This window comes from Entelurus aequoreus, linkage group LG21 (genome assembly GCF_033978785.1).
Source record: "Entelurus aequoreus isolate RoL-2023_Sb linkage group LG21, RoL_Eaeq_v1.1, whole genome shotgun sequence".
Classification (NCBI taxonomy): domain Eukaryota; kingdom Metazoa; phylum Chordata; class Actinopteri; order Syngnathiformes; family Syngnathidae; genus Entelurus; species Entelurus aequoreus.
In genome coordinates, this window is record NC_084751.1 from 5943037 (window position 1) to 5968703 (window position 25667).

At 41.3% G+C, this 25667-nt stretch overlaps 1 protein-coding gene across 2 annotated transcripts; it reads right to left on the bottom strand.

Moving 5' to 3' along the window:
• Positions 1–26: 26 nt before the first annotated feature.
• LOC133638847 (outer mitochondrial transmembrane helix translocase) lies at positions 27–25667 on the bottom strand. 2 transcript variants are annotated; one of them, XM_062031834.1, is made up of 10 exons: positions 25498–25667; positions 25114–25288; positions 16640–16738; positions 16013–16133; positions 15756–15956; positions 15549–15655; positions 6848–6937; positions 1696–1746; positions 1450–1580; positions 27–340 (listed from the first exon to the last, which is right to left on the bottom strand). In XM_062031834.1, exons 2-10 carry the CDS (start codon positions 25285–25287, stop codon positions 220–222), a joined length of 1095 nt encoding a protein of 364 aa, XP_061887818.1. In that variant the 5' UTR covers position 25288; positions 25498–25667; the 3' UTR covers positions 27–219. The 2 variants fall into 2 exon arrangements, with proteins under 2 accessions (XP_061887818.1, XP_061887819.1); XM_062031835.1 differs by lacking the exons at positions 16640–16738; positions 25114–25288; positions 25498–25667 and adding an exon at positions 16334–16356.

Sequence of the window (25667 nt, forward strand, 5' to 3'; positions counted from 1 at the left end):
AAATGTGTGACAGGCTTCAAGCTAAGTCTAATTATTTCCTTAAGTCGCTTTATTACTCGTCAAAATAAAAGCTTTCAGAATTCCATGACCAAACGACAGGTGGGCGTGGCCTGCAAATAGTGAGCAAGCGGACATTTAAGGGCTCAAAAAAAAGAAAAGTAACGTTGGCACAGAAAAGCCAGAGGGAATCGAACCAGCGGGCCGAGGTGAAGGTTGTGCTCAGTCCAGAGCGGCGTGCAGCAAGGCGCCGTGACCACCCGCCATCTTGGATTTCTTCATCTTGGCGATGGCTCGCTGCAAGTCCGACGTGTGGATTGGACGAATGAAATCTTCTGACGGGCTGAAAGCCACAAACAGGAAGTTGTGTACTGGCAAGTTGACAAACAGGAAGTTGTGTACTGGCAACTTGACAAACAGGAAGTTGTGTACTGGCATGTTGACAAACAGGAAGTTGTGTACTGGCAACTTGACAAACAGGAAGTTGTGTACTGGCATGTTGACAAACAGGAAGTTGTGTACTGGCAACTTGACAAACAGGAAGTTGTGTACTGGCATGTTGACAAACAGGAAGTTGTGTACTGGCAAGTTGACAAACAGGAAGTTGTGTACTGGCAAGTTGAAAAACAGGAAGTTGTGTAGTGACAAACAGGAAGTTGTGTACTGGCATGTTGACAAACAGGAAGTTGTGTACTAGCAAGCTGACAAACAGGAAGTTGTGTAGTGACAAACAGGAAGTAGTGTAGTGAAAAGTTGAGAAACAGGAAGTAGTGTAGTGACAAAAAGGAAGTAGTGTAGTGAACCAGAAATTAGTGTAGTGACACACAAGAAGTAGTGTAGTGACAAAGAGGAAGTAGTGTAGTGACAAAGAGGAAGTAGGGTAGTGACACAGGAAGTAGTGGAGTGACAAAGAGGAAGTGTAGTGACACAAGAAGTAGTGTAGTGACAAAGAGGAAGTAGTGTAGTGACACAGGAAATAGTGTAGTGAGACACAGGAAGTAGTGTAGTGACAAAGAGGAAGTAGTGTAGTGAAACACAGGAAGTACTGTAGTGACAAAGAGGAAGTAGTGTAGTGAAACACAGGAAGTACTGTAGTGACAAAGAGGAAGTAGTGTAGTGAAACACAGGAAGTACTGTAGTGACAAAGAGGAAGTAGTGTAGTGAAACACAGGAAGTACTGTAGTGACAAAGAGGAAGTAGTGTAGTGAAACACAGGAAGTACTGTAGTGACAAAGAGGAAGTAGTGTAGTGAAACACAGGAAGTAGTGTAGTGACAAAGAGGAAGTAGTGTAGTGAAACACAGGAAGTAGTGTAGTGAGAAAGAGGAAGTAGTGTAGTGACAAAGAGGAAGTAGTGTAGTGAGAAAGAGGAAGTAGTGTAGTGACAAAGAGGAAGTAGTGTAGTGAGAAAGAGGAAGTAGTGTAGTGAGAAAGAGGAAGTAGTGTGACTTACCTGTCAGTAGTCAGGTGTACAAAGTCACGCACACACAGCAGGGCAGCATCACGACACATTTCTCTCAGGTCACTTCCTGAGAATCCCTCCGTTTCCTTGGCAACCTGGGAGAGTTGCACCTGGTGGTCCACCTGTGTGAGGACCAAGATGGCCGTCAGGTGTGTGTGAGGACCAAGATGGCCGCCAGGTGTGTGTGAGGACCAAGATGGCCGCCAGGTGTGTGTGCAGCCAGCAGACTTTACTCACACTCTCGTTTTCCAGGATCAGTTTGAGGATGTGTTCTCGCTGGTGCACGCCCTAACACACACACACACACACACACACACACACACACACACACACACACACACACACACACACACACACACACACACACACACACACACACACACACACACACACACACACACACACACACACACACACTCTCAATATGGAGGTGTAGTGTAGACACGTGAGTAGTGTAGACAAGTGAGTAGTGTAGACAAGTGAGTAGTGTAGTGTAGACAAGTGAGTAGTGTAGTGTAGACAAGTGAGTAGTGTAGTGTAGACAAGTGAGTAGTGTAGTGTAGACAAGTGAGTAATGTAGTGTAGACAAGTGAGTAGTGTAGTGTAGACAAGTGAGTAGTGTAGTGTAGACAAGTGAGTAATGTAGTGTAGACAAGTGAGTAGTGTAGTGCAGACAAGTGAGTAGTGTAGTGTAGACAAGTGAGTAGTGTAGTGTAGACAAGTGAGTAGTGTAGTGTAGACAAGTGAGTAGTGTAGTGTAGACAAGTGAGTAGTGTAGACAAGTGAGTAGTGTAGTGTAGACAAGTGAGTAGTGTAGTGTAGACAAGTGAGTAGTGTAGTGTAGACAAGTGAGTAGTGTAGTGTAGACAAGTGAGTAGTGTAGACAAGTGAGTAGTGTAGTGTAGACAAGTGAGTAGTGTAGACAAGTGAGTAGTGTAGTGTAGACAAGTGAGTAGTGTAGACAAGTGAGTAGTGTAGTGTAGACAAGTGAGTAGTGTAGTGTAGACAAGTGAGTAGTGTAGTGTAGACAAGTGAGTAGTGTAGACAAGTGAGTAGTGTAGTGTAGACAAGTGAGTAGTGTAGTGTAGACAAGTGAGTAGTGTAGACAAGTGAGTAGTGTAGTGTAGACAAGTGAGTAGTGTAGTGTAGACAAGTGAGTAGTGTAGTGTAGACAAGTGAGTAGTGTAGTGTAGACAAGTGAGTAGTGTAGTGTAGACAAGTGAGTAGTGTAGTGTAGACAAGTGAGTAGTGTAGACAAGTGAGTAGTGTAGTGTAGACAAGTGAGTAGTGTAGACAAGTGAGTAGTGTAGTGTAGACAAGTGAGTAGTGTAGTGTAGACAAGTGAGTAGTGTAGTGTAGACAAGTGAGTAGTGTAGACAAGTGAGTAGTGTAGTGTAGACAAGTGAGTAGTGTAGTGTAGACAAGTGAGTAGTGTAGACAAGTGAGTAGTGTAGTGTAGACAAGTGAGTAGTGTAGTGTAGACAAGTGAGTAGTGTAGTGTAGACAAGTGAGTAGTGTAGACAAGTGAGTAGTGTAGTGTAGACAAGTGAGTAGTGTAGACAAGTGAGTAGTGTAGTGTAGACAAGTGAGTAGTGTAGTGTAGACAAGTGAGTAGTGTAGTGTAGACAAGTGAGTAGTGTAGTGTAGACAAGTGAGTAGTGTAGTGTAGACAAGTGAGTAGTGTAGTGTAGACAAGTGAGTAGTGTAGTGTAGACAAGTGAGTAGTGTAGTGTAGACAAGTGAGTAGTGTAGTGTAGACAAGTGAGTAGTGTAGACAAGTGAGTAGTGTAGTGTAGACAAGTGAGTAGTGTAGACAAGTGAGTAGTGTAGTGTAGACAAGTGAGTAGTGTAGACAAGTGAGTAGTGTAGTGTAGACAAGTGAGTAGTGTAGTGTAGACAAGTGAGTAGTGTAGTGTAGACAAGTGAGTAGTGTAGACAAGTGAGTAGTGTAGTGTAGACAAGTGAGTAGTGTAGTGTAGACAAGTGAGTAGTGTAGTGTAGACAAGTGAGTAGTGTAGACAAGTGAGTAGTGTAGTGTAGACAAGTGAGTAGTGTAGTGTAGACAAGTGAGTAGTGTAGACAAGTGAGTAGTGTAGTGTAGACAAGTGAGTAGTGTAGTGTAGACAAGTGAGTAGTGTAGTGTAGACAAGTGAGTAGTGTAGACAAGTGAGTAGTGTAGTGTAGACAAGTGAGTAGTGTAGACAAGTGAGTAGTGTAGTGTAGACAAGTGAGTAGTGTAGTGTAGACAAGTGAGTAGTGTAGTGTAGACAAGTGAGTAGTGTAGTGTAGACAAGTGAGTAGTGTAGTGTAGACAAGTGAGTAGTGTAGTGTAGACAAGTGAGTAGTGTAGTGTAGACAAGTGAGTAGTGTAGACAAGTGAGTAGTGTAGTGTAGACAAGTGAGTAGTGTAGTGTAGACAAGTGAGTAGTGTAGTGTAGACAAGTGAGTAGTGTAGTGTAGACAAGTGAGTAATGTAGTGTAGACAAGTGAGTAGTGTAGTGTAGACAAGTGAGTAGTGTAGTGTAGACAAGTGAGTAATGTAGTGTAGACAAGTGAGTAGTGTAGTGCAGACAAGTGAGTAGTGTAGTGTAGACAAGTGAGTAGTGTAGTGTAGACAAGTGAGTAGTGTAGTGTAGACAAGTGAGTAGTGTAGACAAGTGAGTAGTGTAGTGTAGACAAGTGAGTAGTGTAGTGTAGACAAGTGAGTAGTGTAGTGTAGACAAGTGAGTAGTGTAGTGTAGACAAGTGAGTAGTGTAGTGTAGACAAGTGAGTAGTGTAGACAAGTGAGTAGTGTAGTGTAGACAAGTGAGTAGTGTAGACAAGTGAGTAGTGTAGTGTAGACAAGTGAGTAGTGTAGACAAGTGAGTAGTGTAGTGTAGACAAGTGAGTAGTGTAGTGTAGACAAGTGAGTAGTGTAGTGTAGACAAGTGAGTAGTGTAGACAAGTGAGTAGTGTAGTGTAGACAAGTGAGTAGTGTAGTGTAGACAAGTGAGTAGTGTAGACAAGTGAGTAGTGTAGTGTAGACAAGTGAGTAGTGTAGTGTAGACAAGTGAGTAGTGTAGTGTAGACAAGTGAGTAGTGTAGTGTAGACAAGTGAGTAGTGTAGTGTAGACAAGTGAGTAGTGTAGACAAGTGAGTAGTGTAGTGTAGACAAGTGAGTAGTGTAGACAAGTGAGTAGTGTAGTGTAGACAAGTGAGTAGTGTAGTGTAGACAAGTGAGTAGTGTAGTGTAGACAAGTGAGTAGTGTAGACAAGTGAGTAGTGTAGTGTAGACAAGTGAGTAGTGTAGTGTAGACAAGTGAGTAGTGTAGTGTAGACAAGTGAGTAGTGTAGTGTAGACAAGTGAGTAGTGTAGTGTAGACAAGTGAGTAGTGTAGACAAGTGAGTAGTGTAGTGTAGACAAGTGAGTAGTGTAGACAAGTGAGTAGTGTAGTGTAGACAAGTGAGTAGTGTAGTGTAGACAAGTGAGTAGTGTAGACAAGTGAGTAGTGTAGTGTAGACAAGTGAGTAGTGTAGTGTAGACAAGTGAGTAGTGTAGTGTAGACAAGTGAGTAGTGTAGTGTAGACAAGTGAGTAGTGTAGTGTAGACAAGTGAGTAGTGTAGTGTAGACAAGTGAGTAGTGTAGTGTAGACAAGTGAGTAGTGTAGACAAGTGAGTAGTGTAGTGTAGACAAGTGAGTAGTGTAGACAAGTGAGTAGTGTAGTGTAGACAAGTGAGTAGTGTAGACAAGTGAGTAGTGTAGTGTAGACAAGTGAGTAGTGTAGTGTAGACAAGTGAGTAGTGTAGTGTAGACAAGTGAGTAGTGTAGACAAGTGAGTAGTGTAGTGTAGACAAGTGAGTAGTGTAGTGTAGACAAGTGAGTAGTGTAGACAAGTGAGTAGTGTAGTGTAGACAAGTGAGTAGTGTAGTGTAGACAAGTGAGTAGTGTAGTGTAGACAAGTGAGTAGTGTAGACAAGTGAGTAGTGTAGTGTAGACAAGTGAGTAGTGTAGACAAGTGAGTAGTGTAGTGTAGACAAGTGAGTAGTGTAGTGTAGACAAGTGAGTAGTGTAGACAAGTGAGTAGTGTAGTGTAGACAAGTGAGTAGTGTAGTGTAGACAAGTGAGTAGTGTAGTGTAGACAAGTGAGTAGTGTAGTGTAGACAAGTGAGTAGTGTAGTGTAGACAAGTGAGTAGTGTAGTGTAGACAAGTGAGTAGTGTAGACAAGTGAGTAGTGTAGTGTAGACAAGTGAGTAGTGTAGACAAGTGAGTAGTGTAGTGTAGACAAGTGAGTAGTGTAGACAAGTGAGTAGTGTAGTGTAGACAAGTGAGTAGTGTAGTGTAGACAAGTGAGTAGTGTAGACAAGTGAGTAGTGTAGTGTAGACAAGTGAGTAGTGTAGTGTAGACAAGTGAGTAGTGTAGTGTAGACAAGTGAGTAGTGTAGACAAGTGAGTAGTGTAGTGTAGACAAGTGAGTAGTGTAGACAAGTGAGTAGTGTAGTGTAGACAAGTGAGTAGTGTAGTGTAGACAAGTGAGTAGTGTAGACAAGTGAGTAGTGTAGTGTAGACAAGTGAGTAGTGTAGTGTAGACAAGTGAGTAGTGTAGTGTAGACAAGTGAGTAGTGTAGTGTAGACAAGTGAGTAGTGTAGTGTAGACAAGTGAGTAGTGTAGACAAGTGAGTAGTGTAGTGTAGACAAGTGAGTAGTGTAGACAAGTGAGTAGTGTAGTGTAGACAAGTGAGTAGTGTAGACAAGTGAGTAGTGTAGTGTAGACAAGTGAGTAGTGTAGTGTAGACAAGTGAGTAGTGTAGTGTAGACAAGTGAGTAGTGTAGTGCAGACAAGTGAGTAGTGTAGTGTAGACAAGTGAGTAATGTAGTGTAGACAAGTGAGTAGTGTAGTGTAGACAAGTGAGTAGTGTAGACAAGTGAGTAGTGTAGTGTAGACAAGTGAGTAGTGTAGTGCAGACAAGTGAGTAGTGTAGTGTAGACAAGTGAGTAATGTAGTGTAGACAAGTGAGTAGTGTAGTGTAGACAAGTGAGTAGTGTAGTGTAGACAAGTGAGTAGTGTAGTGTAGACAAGTGAGTAGTGTAGTGTAGACAAGTGAGTAGTGTAGTGTAGACAAGTGAGTAATGTAGTGTAGACAAGTGAGTAGTGTAGTGTAGACAAGTGAGTAGTGTAGTGTAGACAAGTGAGTAGTGTAGTGTAGACAAGTGAGTAGTGTAGTGTAGACAAGTGAGTAGTGTAGTGTAGACAAGTGAGTAGTGTAGTGTAGACAAGTGAGTAGTGTAGTGTAGACAAGTGAGTAGTGTAGTGTAGACAAGTGAGTAGTGTAGTGTAGACAAGTGAGTAGTGTAGTGTAGACAAGTGAGTAGTGTAGTGTAGACAAGTTATAGACAAGTTGTGAGTACCGGCTGGTTGATGTGGAATCTGGTGGGCATCCTCCTCAAGATGGCCGAGTCTAGATCCTGCGGACGGTTGGTGGCGCCCATGACGATCACCTGACAGTGTTGTTTTAGCATAGCATACATAGCATTAAATAACATAGCATAGCATAAAATAAAATAGCATAGCATAACATAACAGCATAGCATGAAATAACATAGCATAAAATAACACAGCATAAAATAACATAGCATAAAATAACATAGCATAGCATAAAATAAAATAGTATAGCATAAAATAGCATAGCAGTGCATAGCATAAAATAACACAGCATAGCATAAAATAACATAGCATAGCATAAAATAACATAGCATAAAATAAAATAGTATAGCATAAAATAGCATAGCAGTGCATAGCATAAAATAACATAGCATAAAATAACAGCATACTTTTGAAAACAAAGGATATAAATTAGTCAGGAAAAAACCACAAGTAAAATAATACTAGTCACAGAAATTAATCATATAATAGCAATATGAACAAACATTTTTATTCTGTTTGACCTCGTCCACTTAGTTTTACACCTATTTTACCACCAAATAACACATCCTCACATGTATGGGTAGAATACATCTTTGACCCATATTATGGGTCAAATAACACAACCTCACATGTATGGGTACAATATATCTTTGACCCATATTATGGGTCAAATATCACAACCTCACATGTATGGTACAATACATCTTTGACCCATATTATGGGTCAAATATCACAACCTCACATGTATGGTACAATACATCTTTGACCCATAATATGGGTCAAATAACACAACCTCACATGTATGGGTACAATACATCTTTGACCCATATTATGGGTCAAATAACACAACCTCACATGTATGGGTACAATACATCTTTGACCCATATTATGGGTTAAGTATCACAACCTCACATGTATGGTACAATACATCTTTGACCCATAATATGGGTCAAATAACACAACCTCACATGTATGGGTACAATACATCTTTGACCCATATTATGGGTCAAATAACACATCCTCACATGTATGGGTACAATACATCTTTGACCCATAATATGGGTCAAATAACACAACCTCACATGTATGGGTACAATACATCTTTGACCCATATTATGGGTCAAATAACACATCCTCACATGTATGGGTACAATACATCTTTGACCCATAATATGGGTCAAATAACACAACCTCACATGTATGGGTACAATACATCTTTGACCCATATTATGGGTCAAATAACAACCTCACATGTATGGGTACAATACATCTTTGACCCATATTATGGGTCAAATAACACAACCTCACATGTATGGGTACAATACATCTTTGACCCATATTATGGGTCAAATAACACATCCTCACATGTATGGGTACAATACATCTTTGACCCATAATATGGGTCAAATAACACAACCTCACATGTATGGGTACAATACATCTTTGACCCATATTATGGGTCAAATAACACAACCTCACATGTATGGGTACAATACATCTTTGACCCATATTATGGGTCAAATAACACATCCTCACATGTATGGGTACAATACATCTTTGACCCATAATATGGGTCAAATAACACAACCTCACATGTATGGGTACAATACATCTTTGACCATATTATGGGTCAAATAACACAACCTCACATGTATGGGTACAATACATCTTTGACCCATATTATGGGTCAAATAACACAACCTCACATGTATGGGTACAATACATCTTTGACCCATATTATGGGTCAAATAACACAACCTCACATGTATGGGTACAATACATCTTTGACCCATATTATGGGTCAAATAACACATCCTCACATGTATGGGTACAATACATCTTTGACCCATAATATGGGTCAAATAACACAACCTCACATGTATGGGTACAATACATCTTTGACCCATATTATGGGTCAAATAACACAACCTCACATGTATGGGTACAATACATCTTTGACCCATATTATGGGTCAAATAACACAACCTCACATGTATGGGTACAATACATCTTTGACCCATATTATGGGTCAAATAACACATCCTCACATGTATGGGTACAATACATCTTTGACCCATAATATGGGTCAAATAACACAACCTCACATGTATGGGTACAATACATCTTTGACCCATATTATGGGTCAAATAACACAACCTCACATGTATGGGTACAATACATCTTTGACCCATATTATGGGTCAAATATCACAACCTCACATGTATGGTACAATACATCTTTGACCCATATTATGGGTCAAATATCACAACCTCACATGTATGGTACAATACATCTTTGACCCATAATATGGGTCAAATAACACATCCTCACATGTATGGGTACAATACATCTTTGACCCATAATATGGGTCAAATAACACATCCTCACATGTATGGGTACAATACATCTTTGACCCATATTATGGGTCAAATAACATCCTCACATGTATGGGTACAATACATCTTTGACCCATATTATGGGTCAAATAACACATCCTCACATGTATGGGTACAATACATCTTTGACCCATAATATGGGTCAAATAACACATCCTCACATGTATGGGTACAATACATCTTTGACCCATATTATGGGTCAAATAACACATCCTCACATGTATGGGTACAATACATCTTTGACCCATATTATGGGTCAAAGATGTATTGTACCCATATTATGGGTCAAATATGTATTGTACCCATACATGTGAGGATGTGTTATTTTACCCATATTTTGGGTCACAGCATAATCATTGTGTAAGTGCTTTAAGTACATTATACTTTTTTGAAACCTTTATTTTGTTAGCGTAGTCAGACCGGATGTGATGCCCCGTGCTATTATTGTGAAGGGGAAGTGTGATGTGCTGTTGTTCTCAGCTTGGAGAGTAAAGCAACAATTCCACAGTTTGTACATTGATGTTACATCCATGATGTCGTACACAACAACACAACAGATGACATGTGTTGTGTGTGTGTTTGTACATTGATGTTACATCCATGATGTCCTTCACAACAACACAACAGATGACATGTGTTGTGTGTGTGTTTGTACATTGATGTTACATCCATGATGTGGTTGACAACAACACAACAGATGACATGTGTTGTGTGTGTTTGTACATTGATGTTACATCCATGATGTCCTTCACAACAACACAACAGATGACATGTGTTGTGTGTGTTTGTACATTGATGTTACATCCATGATGTCCTTCACAACAACACAACAGATGACATGTGTTGTGTGTGTGTTTGTACATTGATGTTACATCCATGATGTGGTTGACAACAACACAACAGATGACATGTGTTGTGTGTGTGTTTGTACATTGATGTTACATCCATGATGTCCTTCACAACAACACAACAGATGACATGTGTTGTGTGTGTTTGTACATTGATGTTACATCCATGATGTCCTTCACAACAACACAACAGATGACATGTGTTGTGTGTGTTTGTACATTGATGTTACATCCATCATGTCCTTCACAACAACACAACAGATGACATGTGTTGTGTGTGTTTGTACATTGATGTTACATCCATGATGTCCTTCACAACAACACAACAGATGACATGTGTTGTGTGTGTGTTTGTACATTGATGTTACATCCATGATGTCCTTCACAACAACACAACAGATGACATGTGTTGTGTGTGTTTGTACATTGATGTTACATCCATGATGTCCTTCACAACAACACAACAGATGACATGTGTTGTGTGTGTTTGTACATTGATGTTACATCCATCATGTCCTTCACAACAACACAACAGATGACATGTGTTGTGTGTGTTTGTACATTGATGTTACATCCATGATGTCCTTCACAACAACACAACAGATGACATGTGTTGTGTGTGTGTTTGTACATTGATGTTACATCCATGATGTCCTTCACAACAACACAACAGATGACATGTGTTGTGTGTGTGTTTGTACATTGATGTTACATCCATGATGTGGTTGACAACAACACAACAGATGACATGTGTTGTGTGTGTGTTTGTACATTGATGTTACATCCATGATGTCCTTCACAACAACACAACAGATGACATGTGTTGTGTGTGTTTGTACATTGATGTTACATCCATGATGTCCTTCACAACAACACAACAGATGACATGTGTTGTGTGTGTTTGTACATTGATGTTACATCCATCATGTCCTTCACAACAACACAACAGATGACATGTGTTGTGTGTGTTTGTACATTGATGTTACATCCATGATGTCCTTCACAACAACACAACAGATGACATGTGTTGTGTGTGTGTTTGTACATTGATGTTACATCCATGATGTCCTTCACAACAACACAACAGATGACATGTGTTGTGTGTGTTTGTACATTGATGTTACATCCATGATGTCCTTCACAACAACACAACAGATGACATGTGTTGTGTGTGTTTGTACATTGATGTTACATCCATCATGTCCTTCACAACAACACAACAGATGACATGTGTTGTGTGTGTTTGTACATTGATGTTACATCCATGATGTCCTTCACAACAACACAACAGATGACATGTGTTGTGTGTGTGTTTGTACATTGATGTTACATCCATGATGTCCTTCACAACAACACAACAGATGACATGTGTTGTGTGTGTGTTTGTACATTGATGTTACATCCATGATGTCCTTCACAACAACACAACAGATGACATGTGCTGTGTGTGTGTTTGTACATTGATGTTACATCCATGATGTCCTTCACAACAACACAACAGATGACATGTGTTGTGTGTGTGTTTGTACATTGATGTTACATCCATGATGTCGTACACAACAACACAACAGATGACATGTGTTGTGTGTGTGTTTGTACATTGATGTTACATCCATGATGTCGTACACAACAACACAACAGATGACATGTGTTGTGTGTGTGTTTGTACATTGATGTTACATCCATGATGTCCTTCACAACAACACAACAGATGACATGTGTTGTGTGTGTGTTTGTACATTGATGTTACATCCATGATGTGGTTGACAACAACACAACAGATGACATGTGTTGTGTGTGTGTTTGTACATTGATGTTACATCCATGATGTCGTACACAACAACACAACAGATGACATGTGTTGTGTGTGTGTTTGTACATTGATGTTACATCCATGATGTCCTTCACAACAACACAACAGATGACATGTGTTGTGTGTGTGTTTGTACATTGATGTTACATCCATGATGTGGTTGACAACAACACAACAGATGACATGTGTTGTGTGTGTGTTTGTACATTGATGTTACATCCATGATGTCGTACACAACAACACAACAGATGACATGTGTTGTGTGTGTGTTTGTACATTGATGTTACATCCATGATGTCGTACACAACAACACAACAGATGACATGTGTTGTGTGTGTGTTTGTACATTGATGTTACATCCATGATGTGGTTGACAACAACACAACAGATGACATGTGTTGTGTGTGTGTTTGTACATTGATGTTACATCCATGATGTGGTTGACAACAACACAACAGATGACATGTGTTGTGTGTGTGTTTGTACATTGATGTTACATCCATGATGTCGTACACAACAACACAACAGATGACATGTGTTGTGTGTGTTTGTACATTGATGTTACATCCATGATGTCCTTCACAACAACACAACAGATGACATGTGTTGTGTGTGTGTTTGTACATTGATGTTACATCCATGATGTCCTTCACAACAACACAACAGATGACATGTGTTGTGTGTGTGTTTGTACATTGATGTTACATCCATGATGTCCTTCACAACAACACAACAGATGACATGTGCTGTGTGTGTGTTTGTACATTGATGTTACATCCATGATGTCCTTCACAACAACACAACAGATGACATGTGTTGTGTGTGTGTTTGTACATTGATGTTACATCCATGATGTCCTTCACAACAACACAACAGATGACATGTGTTGTGTGTGTGTGTTTGTACATTGATGTTACATCCATGATGTCCTTCACAACAACACAACAGATGACATGTGTTGTGTGTGTGTTTGTACATTGATGTTACATCCATGATGTCCTTCACAACAACACAACAGATGACATGTGTTGTGTGTGTGTTTGTACATTGATGTTACATCCATGATGTCCTTCACAACAACACAACAGATGACATGTGTTGTGTGTGTGTTTGTACATTGATGTTACATCCATGATGTCCTTCACAACAACACAACAGATGACATGTGTTGTGTGTGTGTGTTTGTACATTGATGTTACATCCATGATGTCCTTCACAACAACACAACAGATGACATGTGTTGTGTGTGTGTTTGTACATTGATGTTACATCCATGATGTCCTTCACAACAACACAACAGATGACATGTGTTGTGTGTGTGTGTTTGTACATTGATGTTACATCCATGATGTCCTTCACAACAACACAACAGATGACATGTGTTGTGTGTGTGTTTGTACATTGATGTTACATCCATGATGTCCTTCACAACAACACAACAGATGACATGTGCTGTGTGTGTGTTTGTACATTGATGTTACATCCATGGTGTCCTTCACAACAACACAACAGATGACATGTGTTGTGTGTGTGTTTGTACATTGATGTTACATCCATGATGTGGTTCACAACAACACAACAGATGACATGTGTTGTGTGTGTGTTTGTACATTGATGTTACATCCATGATGTCGTACACAACAACACAACAGATGACATGTGTTGTGTGTGTGTTTGTACATTGATGTTACATCCATGATGTGGTTGACAACAACACAACAGATGACATGTGTTGTGTGTGTGTTTGTACATTGATGTTACATCCATGATGTCGTACACAACAACACAACAGATGACATGTGTTGTGTGTGTTTGTACATTGATGTTACATCCATGATGTCCTTCACAACAACACAACAGATGACATGTGTTGTGTGTGTGTTTGTACATTGATGTTACATCCATGATGTGGTTGACAACAACACAACAGATGACATGTGTTGTGTGTGTGTTTGTACATTGATGTTACATCCATGATGTCGTACACAACAACACAACAGATGACATGTGTTGTGTGTGTTTGTACATTGATGTTACATCCATGATGTCCTTCACAACAACACAACAGATGACATGTGTTGTGTGTGTGTTTGTACATTGATGTTACATCCATGATGTCCTTCACAACAACACAACAGATGACATGTGTTGTGTGTGTGTTTGTACATTGATGTTACATCCATGATGTCCTTCACAACAACACAACAGATGACATGTGCTGTGTGTGTGTTTGTACATTGATGTTACATCCATGATGTCCTTCACAACAACACAACAGATGACATGTGTTGTGTGTGTGTTTGTACATTGATGTTACATCCATGATGTCCTTCACAACAACACAACAGATGACATGTGTTGTGTGTGTGTGTTTGTACATTGATGTTACATCCATGATGTCCTTCACAACAACACAACAGATGACATGTGTTGTGTGTGTGTTTGTACATTGATGTTACATCCATGATGTCCTTCACAACAACACAACAGATGACATGTGTTGTGTGTGTGTTTGTACATTGATGTTACATCCATGATGTCCTTCACAACAACACAACAGATGACATGTGTTGTGTGTGTGTTTGTACATTGATGTTACATCCATGATGTCCTTCACAACAACACAACAGATGACATGTGTTGTGTGTGTGTGTTTGTACATTGATGTTACATCCATGATGTCCTTCACAACAACACAACAGATGACATGTGTTGTGTGTGTGTTTGTACATTGATGTTACATCCATGATGTCCTTCACAACAACACAACAGATGACATGTGTTGTGTGTGTGTGTTTGTACATTGATGTTACATCCATGATGTCCTTCACAACAACACAACAGATGACATGTGTTGTGTGTGTGTTTGTACATTGATGTTACATCCATGATGTCCTTCACAACAACACAACAGATGACATGTGCTGTGTGTGTGTTTGTACATTGATGTTACATCCATGGTGTCCTTCACAACAACACAACAGATGACATGTGTTGTGTGTGTGTTTGTACATTGATGTTACATCCATGATGTGGTTCACAACAACACAACAGATGACATGTGTTGTGTGTGTGTTTGTACATTGATGTTACATCCATGATGTCGTACACAACAACACAACAGATGACATGTGTTGTGTGTGTGTTTGTACATTGATGTTACATCCATGATGTCGTACACAACAACACAACAGATGACATGTGTTGTGTGTGTGTTTGTACATTGATGTTACATCCATGATGTCCTTCACAACAACACAACAGATGACATGTGTTGTGTGTGTGTTTGTACATTGATGTTACATCCATGATGTGGTTGACAACAACACAACAGATGACATGTGTTGTGTGTGTGTTTGTACATTGATGTTACATCCATGATGTCGTACACAACAACACAACAGATGACATGTGTTGTGTGTGTGTTTGTACATTGATGTTACATCCATGATGTCCTTCACAACAACACAACAGATGACATGTGTTGTGTGTGTGTGTTTGTACATTGATGTTACATCCATGATGTGGTTGACAACAACACAACAGATGACATGTGTTGTGTGTGTGTTTGTAGATTGATGTTACATCCATGATGTGGTTGACAACAACACAACAGGTGAGTGGTCACCTGACAGTGGTGGTCAGTGTCCAGACCGTCCCACAGACTCATGAACTGGGCCTTCATCATGGCCGTGGCTTCGTGGTCTGAACTGGAGCGATTTCTCAGGAAGGAGTCTGACAACACACACACACACACACAACCTGTTTGAGCCTCACAGTCCTGCTGTGTGTGTGTGTGTGTGTGTGTGTGTGTGTGTGTGTGTGTGTGTCCCACCTATCTCGTCAATGAAGATGATGGCGGGCTGCAGTTTGACAGCCAATGAGAAGACGGCGGCGGAGAGTTTCTGAGATTCTCCGTACCACTTGTCAGTCAGCGTGCTGGGCTGCAGGTTGATGAAGCGGAAGCCCGCCTCCTTGGCGGTGGCCTTGGCGATGAGGGTCTTGCCACAGCCGGGTGGTCCATGGAGCAGCACACCTGTGGTCAGGACAAGGTCAGGTGGGCACGTGGGCGCATGACGGGATGTGTGCCACCTTTGGGGGGCTGCAGCAGCCTGGAGGAGGTGAAGAGGTGACGCTTCTGGACGGGCAGGATGACAGTCTCCTGGAGCTCTGTGATGACCTCATCCAGACCCCCGATGTCCCGCCATGTGATCTGCACATGCAGGCCTTACTGCTCTTGCACAACCTGTGTGTGTGTGTGTGTGTGTGTGTGTGTGTGTGTGTGTGTGTGTGTACCTGCATGTGTGTACCTGCCATGTGATCTGCACATGCAGGCCTTACTGCTCTTGCACAACCTGTGTGTGTGTGTGTGTGTGTGTGTGTGTGTGTGTGTGTGTGTGTGTGTGTGTGTACCTGCATGCTCAGGGGGTCCACCAGGTGTGTGTGTGTGTGTGTGTGTACCTGCATGCTCAGGGGGTCCACCAGGTGTGTGTGTGTGTGTGTGTGTGTGTACCTGCATGCTCAGGGGGTCCACCAGGTGTGTGTGTGTGTGTGTGTGTGTGTACCTGCATGCTCAGGGGGTCCACCAGGTGTGTGTGTGTGTGTGTGTGTGTGTACCTGCATGCTCAGGGGGTCCACCAGGTGTGTGTGTGTGTGTGTGTACCTGCATGCTCAGGGGGTCCACCAGGTGTGTGTGTGTGTGTGTGTGTGTGTGTGTACCTGCATGCTCAGGGGGTCCACCAGGTGTGCAGCGATGCTCATCTCGTACTCGGACAGTTTCACGTCTTTCACGCCAATCTGCCGCATCAACTTCTCTGCCTGGCAGACGTGGAGGAGGGAATAAGTGCTGGGTTGGTGGGCAGCCGTCATACTTGCCAACCCTCATTATTTTACCAGGAGACTCACCAATTTCAGTGCCTCTCCCGAAAATCTCCCGGGGTAACCATTCTCCCCACTTCCACACCCCCAATATTGGGGGTGTGCCTTTAGTGTCCTCTACAACCTGACTATTATATATGTCTCCTTTATCTATAACCCATACAGTTATTCATAGGTTTATCTATAACCCATACAGTTATTCATAGGTTTATCTATAACCCATACAGTTATTCATAGGTTTATCTATAACCCATACAGTTATTCATAGGTTTATCTATAACCCATACAGTTATTCATAGGTTTATCTATAACCCATACAGTTATTCATAGGTTTATCTATAACCCATACAGTTATCCATAGGTTTATCTATAACCCATACAGTTATTCATAGGTTTATCTATAAGCCATAAAGTAGGCAGGCATGGAGCTATTTCTCAGCATGTGTTTATTCCAGCCTGCACGTTAATACCACAACATCCGGATTCCCATCATGCATTGCTTCAAAACTACGGCAAGTAGTAATGTCCAAAAACATAACAGAGACCAAGCAGAAGCAGAAGAAGAGACATGGTGACATGGAGACATGGTGACATGGAGACATGGTGACACGGTGACACGGAGACACTGTGACACGGAGACACTGTGACACGGAGACACGGAGACACGGTGACACGGTGACACGGTGACACGGTGACACGGTGACACGGTGACACGGTGACACGGAGACACTGTGACACGGTGACACGGAGACACGGTGACACGGTGACACGGTGACACGGTGACACGGTGACACGGTGACACGGAGACACTGTGACACGGTGACACGGAGACACGGTGACACGGTGACACGGTGACACGGTGACACGGTGACACGGTGACACGGTGACACGGAGACACTGTGACACGGTGACACGGAGACACAGTGACACGGTGACACGGAGACACGGTGACACGGAGACACTGTGACACGGAGACACGGAGACACGGAGACACGGTGACACGGTGACACGGAGACACGGTGACACGGAGACACTGTGACACGGAGACACGGAGACACTGTGACACGGTGACACGGAGACACAGTGACACGGTGACACGGTGACACGGAGACACGGTGACACGGAGACACTGTGACACGGAGACACGGAGACACGGTGACACGGTGACACGGTGACACGGTGACACGGTGACACGGTGACACGGAGACACGGAGACACGGTGACACGGAGACACGGAGACACGGAGACACGGAGACACGGAGACACGGAGACACGGAGACACAGTGACACGGTGACACGGTGACACGGAGACACAGTGACACGGAGACACGGAGACACGGTGACACGGAGACACGGTGACATGGTGACGACCAGTAAGAAGAAGAAGTACGCTTGCAAGTTCCAAAATGATTGGAAACAATCATTTTAGTTCATCCAGGACAGCTGGAAGGGGAAGTGGTATGTTGGCATGTTGGTATGTTGGTATGTTGGCATGTTGGCATGTTGGCATGTTGGCATGTTGGCATGTTGGTATGTTGGCATGTTGATATGTTGATATGTTGGCATGTTGGCATGTTGGCATGTTGGCATGTTGGCATGTTGGCATGTTGGTATGTTGGTATGTTGGCATGTTGGTATGTTGGCATGTTGGCATGTTGGCATGTTGGCATGTTGGCATGTTGGTATGTTGGCATGTTGATATGTTGATATGTTGGCATGTTGGCATGTTGGCATGTTGGCATGTTGGCATGTTGGTATGTTGGCATGTTGGTATGTTGGCATGTTGGCATGTTGGCATGTTGGCATGTTGGTATGTTGGCATGTTGGTATGTTGGCATGTTGGCATGTTGGTATGTTGGCATGTTGGCATGTTGGTATGTTGGTATGTTGGCATGTTGGCATGTTGGCATGTTGGCATGTTGGCATGTTGGTATGTTGGCATGTTGATATGTTGGCATGTTGGCATGTTGGCATGTTGGCATGTTGGCATGTTGGTATGTTGGCATGTTGGCATGTTGGCATGTTGGCATGTTGGCATGTTGGTATGTTGGCATGTTGGCATGTTGGCATGTTGGCATGTTGGTATGTTGGCATGTTGATATGTTGGTATGTTGGTATGTTGGCATGTTGGCATGTTGGCATGTTGGTATGTTGGCATGTTGGCATGTTGGCATGTTGGCATGTTGGCATGTTGGTATGTTGGTATGTTGGTATGTTGATATGTTGGCATGTTGGCATGTTGGTATGTTGGCATGTTGGCATGTTGGCATGTTGGTATGTTGGCATGTTGGCATGTTGGCATGTTGGCATGTTGGTATGTTGATATGTTGGCATGTTGGTATGTTGGTATGTTGGCATGTTGGCATGTTGGTATGTTGGCATGTTGGCATGTTGGCATGTTGGCATGTTGGCATGTTGGTATGTTGATATGTTGGTATGTTGGTATGTTGGTATGTTGGCATGTTGCCTGTACATTTGGTACATCACACTTCTCCATTCAACAAGCTGGCCAACAGATATACTCATCCATCAACAGACATACTCATCCATCAACAGAAATACTCATCCATCAACAGATATACTCATCCATCAACAGACATACTCATCCATCAACAGACATACTCATCCATCAACAGACATACTCATCCATCAACAGACATACTCATCCATCAACAGACATACTCATCCATCAACAGACATACTCATCCATCAACAGACATACTCATCCATCAACAGACATACTCATCCATCAACAGACATACTCATCCATCAACAGATATACTCATCCATCAACAGACATACTCATCCATCAACAGACATACTCATCCATCAACAGACATACTCATCCATCAACAGACATACTCATCCATCAACAGACATACTCATCCATCAACAGACATACTCATCCATCAACAGACATACTCATCCATCAACAGACATACTCATCCATCAACAGACATACTCATCCATCAACAGATATACTCATCCATCAACAGATATACTCATCCATCAACAGATATACTCATCCATCAACAGACATACTCATCCATCAACAGACATACTCATCCATCAACAGATATACTCATCCATCAACAGATATACTCATCCATCAACAGATATACTCATCCATCAACAGATATACTCATCCATCAACAGAAATACTCATCCATCAACAGATATACTCATCCATCAACAGAAATACTCATCCATCAACAGATATACTCATCCATCAACAGATATACTCATCCATCAACAGACATACTCATCCATCAACAGACATACTCATCCATCAACAGACATACTCATCCATCAACAGACATACTCATCCATCAACAGACATACTCATCCATCAACAGACATACTCATCCATCAACAGACATACTCATCCATCAACAGACATACTCATCCATCAACAGACATACTCATCCATCAACAGACATACTCATCCATCAACAGACATACTCATCCATCAACAGACATACTCATCCATCAACAGACATACTCATCCATCAACAGACATACTCATCCATCAACAGACATACTCATCCATCAACAGATATACTCATCCATCAACAGATATACTCATCCATCAACAGATATACTCATCCATCAACAGATATACTCATCCATCAACAGATATACTCATCCATCAACAGATATACTCATCCATCAACAGAAATACTCATCCATCAACAGACATACTCATCCATCAACAGAAATACTCATCCATCAACAGATATACTCATCCATCAACAGACATACTCATCCATCAACAGACATACTCATCCATCAACAGACATACTCATCCATCAACAGACATACTCATCCATCAACAGACATACTCATCCATCAACAGACATACTCATCCATCAACAGACATACTCATCCATCAACAGACATACTCATCCATCAACAGACATACTCATCCATCAACAGACATACTCATCCATCAACAGACATACTCATCCATCAACAGACATACTCATCCATCAACAGACATACTCATCCATCAACAGACATACTCATCCATCAACAGACATACTCATCCATCAACAGATATACTCATCCATCAACAGATATACTCATCCATCAACAGATATACTCATCCATCAACAGATATACTCATCCATCAACAGATATACTCATCCATCAACAGACATACTCATCCATCAACAGACATACTCATCCATCAACATATATACTCATCCATCAACAGATATACTCATCCATCAACAGATATACTCATCCATCAACAGACATACTCATCCATCAACAGACATACTCATCCATCAACAGACATACTCATCCATCAACAGACATACTCATCCATCAACAGACATACTCATCCATCAACAGATATACTCATCCATCAACAGATATACTCATCCATCAACAGATATACTCATCCATCAACAGATATACTCATCCATCAACAGATATACTCATCCATCAACAGAAATACTCATCCATCAACAGATATACTCATCCATCAACAGAAATACTCATCCATCAACAGATATACTCATCCATCAACAGATATACTCATCCATCAACAGATATACTCATCCATCAACAGATATACTCATCCATCAACAGATATACTCATCCATCAACAGAAATACTCATCCATCAACAGATATACTCATCCATCAACAGATATACTCATCCATCAACAGATATACTCATCCATCAACAGAAATACTCATCCATCAACAGATATACTCATCCATCAACAGATATACTCATCCATCAACAGATATACTCATCCATCAACAGATATACTCATCCATCAACAGACATACTCATCCATCAACAGACATACTCATCCATCAACAGATATACTCATCCATCAACAGATATACTCATCCATCAACAGACATACTCATCCATCAACAGACATACTCATCCATCAACAGACATACTCATCCATCAACAGACATACTCATCCATCAACAGACATACTCATCCATCAACAGATATACTCACCCATCAACAGATATACTCATCCATCAACAGATATACTCATCCATCAACAGATATACTCATCCATCAACAGATATACTCATCCATCAACAGAAATACTCATCCATCAACAGATATACTCATCCATCAACAGAAATACTCATCCATCAACAGATATACTCATCCATCAACAGATATACTCATCCATCAACAGACATACTCATCCATCAACAGATATACTCATCCATCAACAGACATACTCATCCATCAACAGACATACTCATCCATCAACAGATATACTCATCCATCAACAGACATACTCATCCATCAACAGACATACTCATCCATCAACAGATATACTCATCCATCAACAGATATACTCATCCATCAACAGATATACTCATCCATCAACATATATACTCATCCATCAACAGATATACTCATTCATCAACAGATATACTCATCCATCAACAGATATACTCATTCATCAACATATATACTCATCCATCAACAGATATACTCATCCATCAACAGATATACTCATTCATCAACAGATATACTCATCCATCAACAGATATACTCATCCATCAACATATATACTCATCCATCAACAGATATACTCATCCATCAACAGATATACTCATCCATCAACAGAAATACTCATCCATCAACAGATATACTCATCCATCAACAGAAATACTCATCCATCAACAGATATACTCATCCATCAACAGATATACTCATCCATCAACAGATATACTCATCCATCAACAGATATACTCATCCATCAACAGATATACTCATCCATCAACAGACATACTCATCCATCAACAGATATACTCATCCATCAACAGAAATACTCATCCATCAACAGATATACTCATCCATCAACAGATATACTCATCCATCAACAGATATACTCATCCATCAACAGATATACTCATCCATCAACAGATATACTCATCCATCAACAGATATACTCATCCATCAACAGAAATACTCATCCATCAACAGATATACTCATCCATCAACAGATATACTCATCCATCAACAGATATACTCATCCATCAACAGATATACTCATCCATCAACAGATATACTCATCCATCAACAGATATACTCATCCATCAACAGATATACTCATCCATCAACAGAAATACTCATCCATCAACAGATATACTCATCCATCAACAGATATACTCATCCATCAACAGAAATACTCATCCATCAACAGATATACTCATCCATCAACAGATATACTCATCCATCAACAGACATACTCATCCATCAACAGACATACTCATCCATCAACAGACATACTCATCCATCAACAGATATACTCATCCATCAACAGATATACTCATCCATCAACAGATATACTCATCCATCAACAGAAATACTCATCCATCAACAGATATACTCATCCATCAACAGATATACGCATCCATCAACAGATATACTCATCCATCAACAGATATACTCATCCATCAACAGATATACTCATCCATCAACAGATATACTCATCCATCAACAGACATACTCATCCATCAACAGATATACTCATCCATCAACAGATATACTCATCCATCAACAGACATACTCATCCATCAACAGATATACTCATCCATCAACAGATATACTCATCCATCAACAGATATACTCATCCATCAACAGAAATACTCATCCATCAACAGACATACTCATCCATCAACAGATATACTCATCCATCAACAGATATACTCATTCACTCATTCATCAACACATTATTTATATGTAGAAGAAATACTTGTAAATATATACCCCCCCCCCCCCCCCCCCCCTGTCCAGGTTGTTAAAGGCCTACTGAAAGCCACTACTACCGACCACGCAGTCTGATAGTTTATATATCAATGATGAAATCTTAACATTATAACACATGCCAATACGGCCGGGTTAACTTATAAAGTGACATTTTAAATTTGCCGCTAAACTTCCGGTTCGAAACGCCTCTGAGGATGACGTATGCGCGTGACGTAGACCGGGGAACACGGGTATGCCTTCCACATTGAAGCCAATACGAAAAAGCTCTGTTTTCATTTCATAATTCCACAGTATTCTGGACATCTGTGTTCGTGAATCTGTTTCAATCATGTTCATTGCATTATGGAGAAGGAAGCCGAGCAAGCAAAGAAGAAAGTTGTCAGTGCGAAATGGACGTATTTTTCGAACGTAGTCAGCAACAACAGTACACAGCCGGCGCTTCTTTGTTTACATTCCCGAAAGATGCAGTCAAGATGGAAGAACTCGGATAACAGAGACTCTAACCAGGAGGACATTTGACTTGGATACACAGACGCCTGTAGAGAACTGGGACAACACAGACTCTTACCAGGATTACTTTGATTTGGATGACAAAGACGCAGACGTGCTACTGTGAGTATGCAGCTTTGGCTTTTTTTTGCGTATGTACGTAACTTTTTTAAAATATATAGGCTTTATGAACCTTGGGTTAGGTGAACGGTCTTTTGGGCTGAGTGATTGTGTGTGTTGATCAGGTGTTTGAATTGTATTGGTGTGTTCTATGGAGCTAGGAGCTAGCAGAGGAGCTAGGAGCTAGCATAACACGTACCGTACCGTACGTGCGCGTCACGTACGTAACTTTTTAAAAATATATAAGCTTTATGAACCTTGGGTTAGGTAAACGGTCTTTTGGGCTGAGTGATTGTGTGTGTTGATCAGGTGTTTGAATTGTATTGGCGTGTTCTATGGAGCTAGGAGCTAGCAGAGGAGCTAGGAGCTAGCATAACAAACACGCAGGTGTTTTTATGCAGGATTAATTTGTGGCATATTAAATATAAGCCTGGTTGTGTTGTGGCTAATAGAGTATATATATGTCTTGTGTTTATTTACTGTTGTAGTCATTCCCAGCTGAATATCAGGTCACCCCCGCCTCTCACAGCATCTTCCCTATCTGAATAGCTTCAACTCCCCACTAGTCCTTCACTTGCACTTTACTCATCCACAAATCTTTCATCCTCGCTCAAATTAATGGGGAAATTGTCGCTTTCTCGGTCCGAATCTCTCTCACTTCATGCGGCCATCATTGTAAACAATAGGGAACTTTGCGTATATGTTCAACTGACTACGTCACGCTACTTCCGGTAGGTGCAAGCCTTTTTTTTATCAGATACCAAAAGTTGCAATCTTTATCGTCGTTGTTCTATACTAAATCCTTTCAGCAAAAATATGGCAATATCGCGAAATGATCAAGTATGACACATAGAATAGATCTGCTATCCCCGTTTAAATTAAAACAATTCATTTCAGTAGGCCTTTAAGTATAGCAGCCGTTGCCACGGAGACGAGCAACTCACTTGTTTCTGAGCCTCCACCTTCTGCTTGCGGGTGGGGTCGATGGCGTCCACCATCCACTTGATGGTGAAGTAGGTGACAGCACCAAATATGGTCAGGCGGAACAACAAGCCCAGCACCTCGTTCCTGCCCAGGGGTCGCGCCAGGTGGTCGGCGGGAATCTCCCTCAGCACCATGCTGCGGGCACAATGACGTCACCAAGCAGCAAGTCTTGCTTCTCAAAGCGAAAGTACCGCTGCTAGCTTTAGCATTAGCATTAGCATTAGCATTAGCTCGACCTCTGGCTCTAAGCGTCTCCTCGGGCGCCAGGCGGCACCAAAGACCACTAAAGACATGACACGTGACGAGCACGTTGATGAATGACGTCAGAGAGGAGTCAAATGTACCTTTTAGTCAAACAGCGTCTTCTTCCTTGTCACGTGAAGTCAACACCGCCGTCTTCCGGTGAACATGTCGACCGCACGATGACGTCACGACTGCTTTTTCTCCTTCAACTAAGACGCATACGTAGAACGTCACGTGTCATGCGCGCTCACCACTGTACAGGAAGCGATGA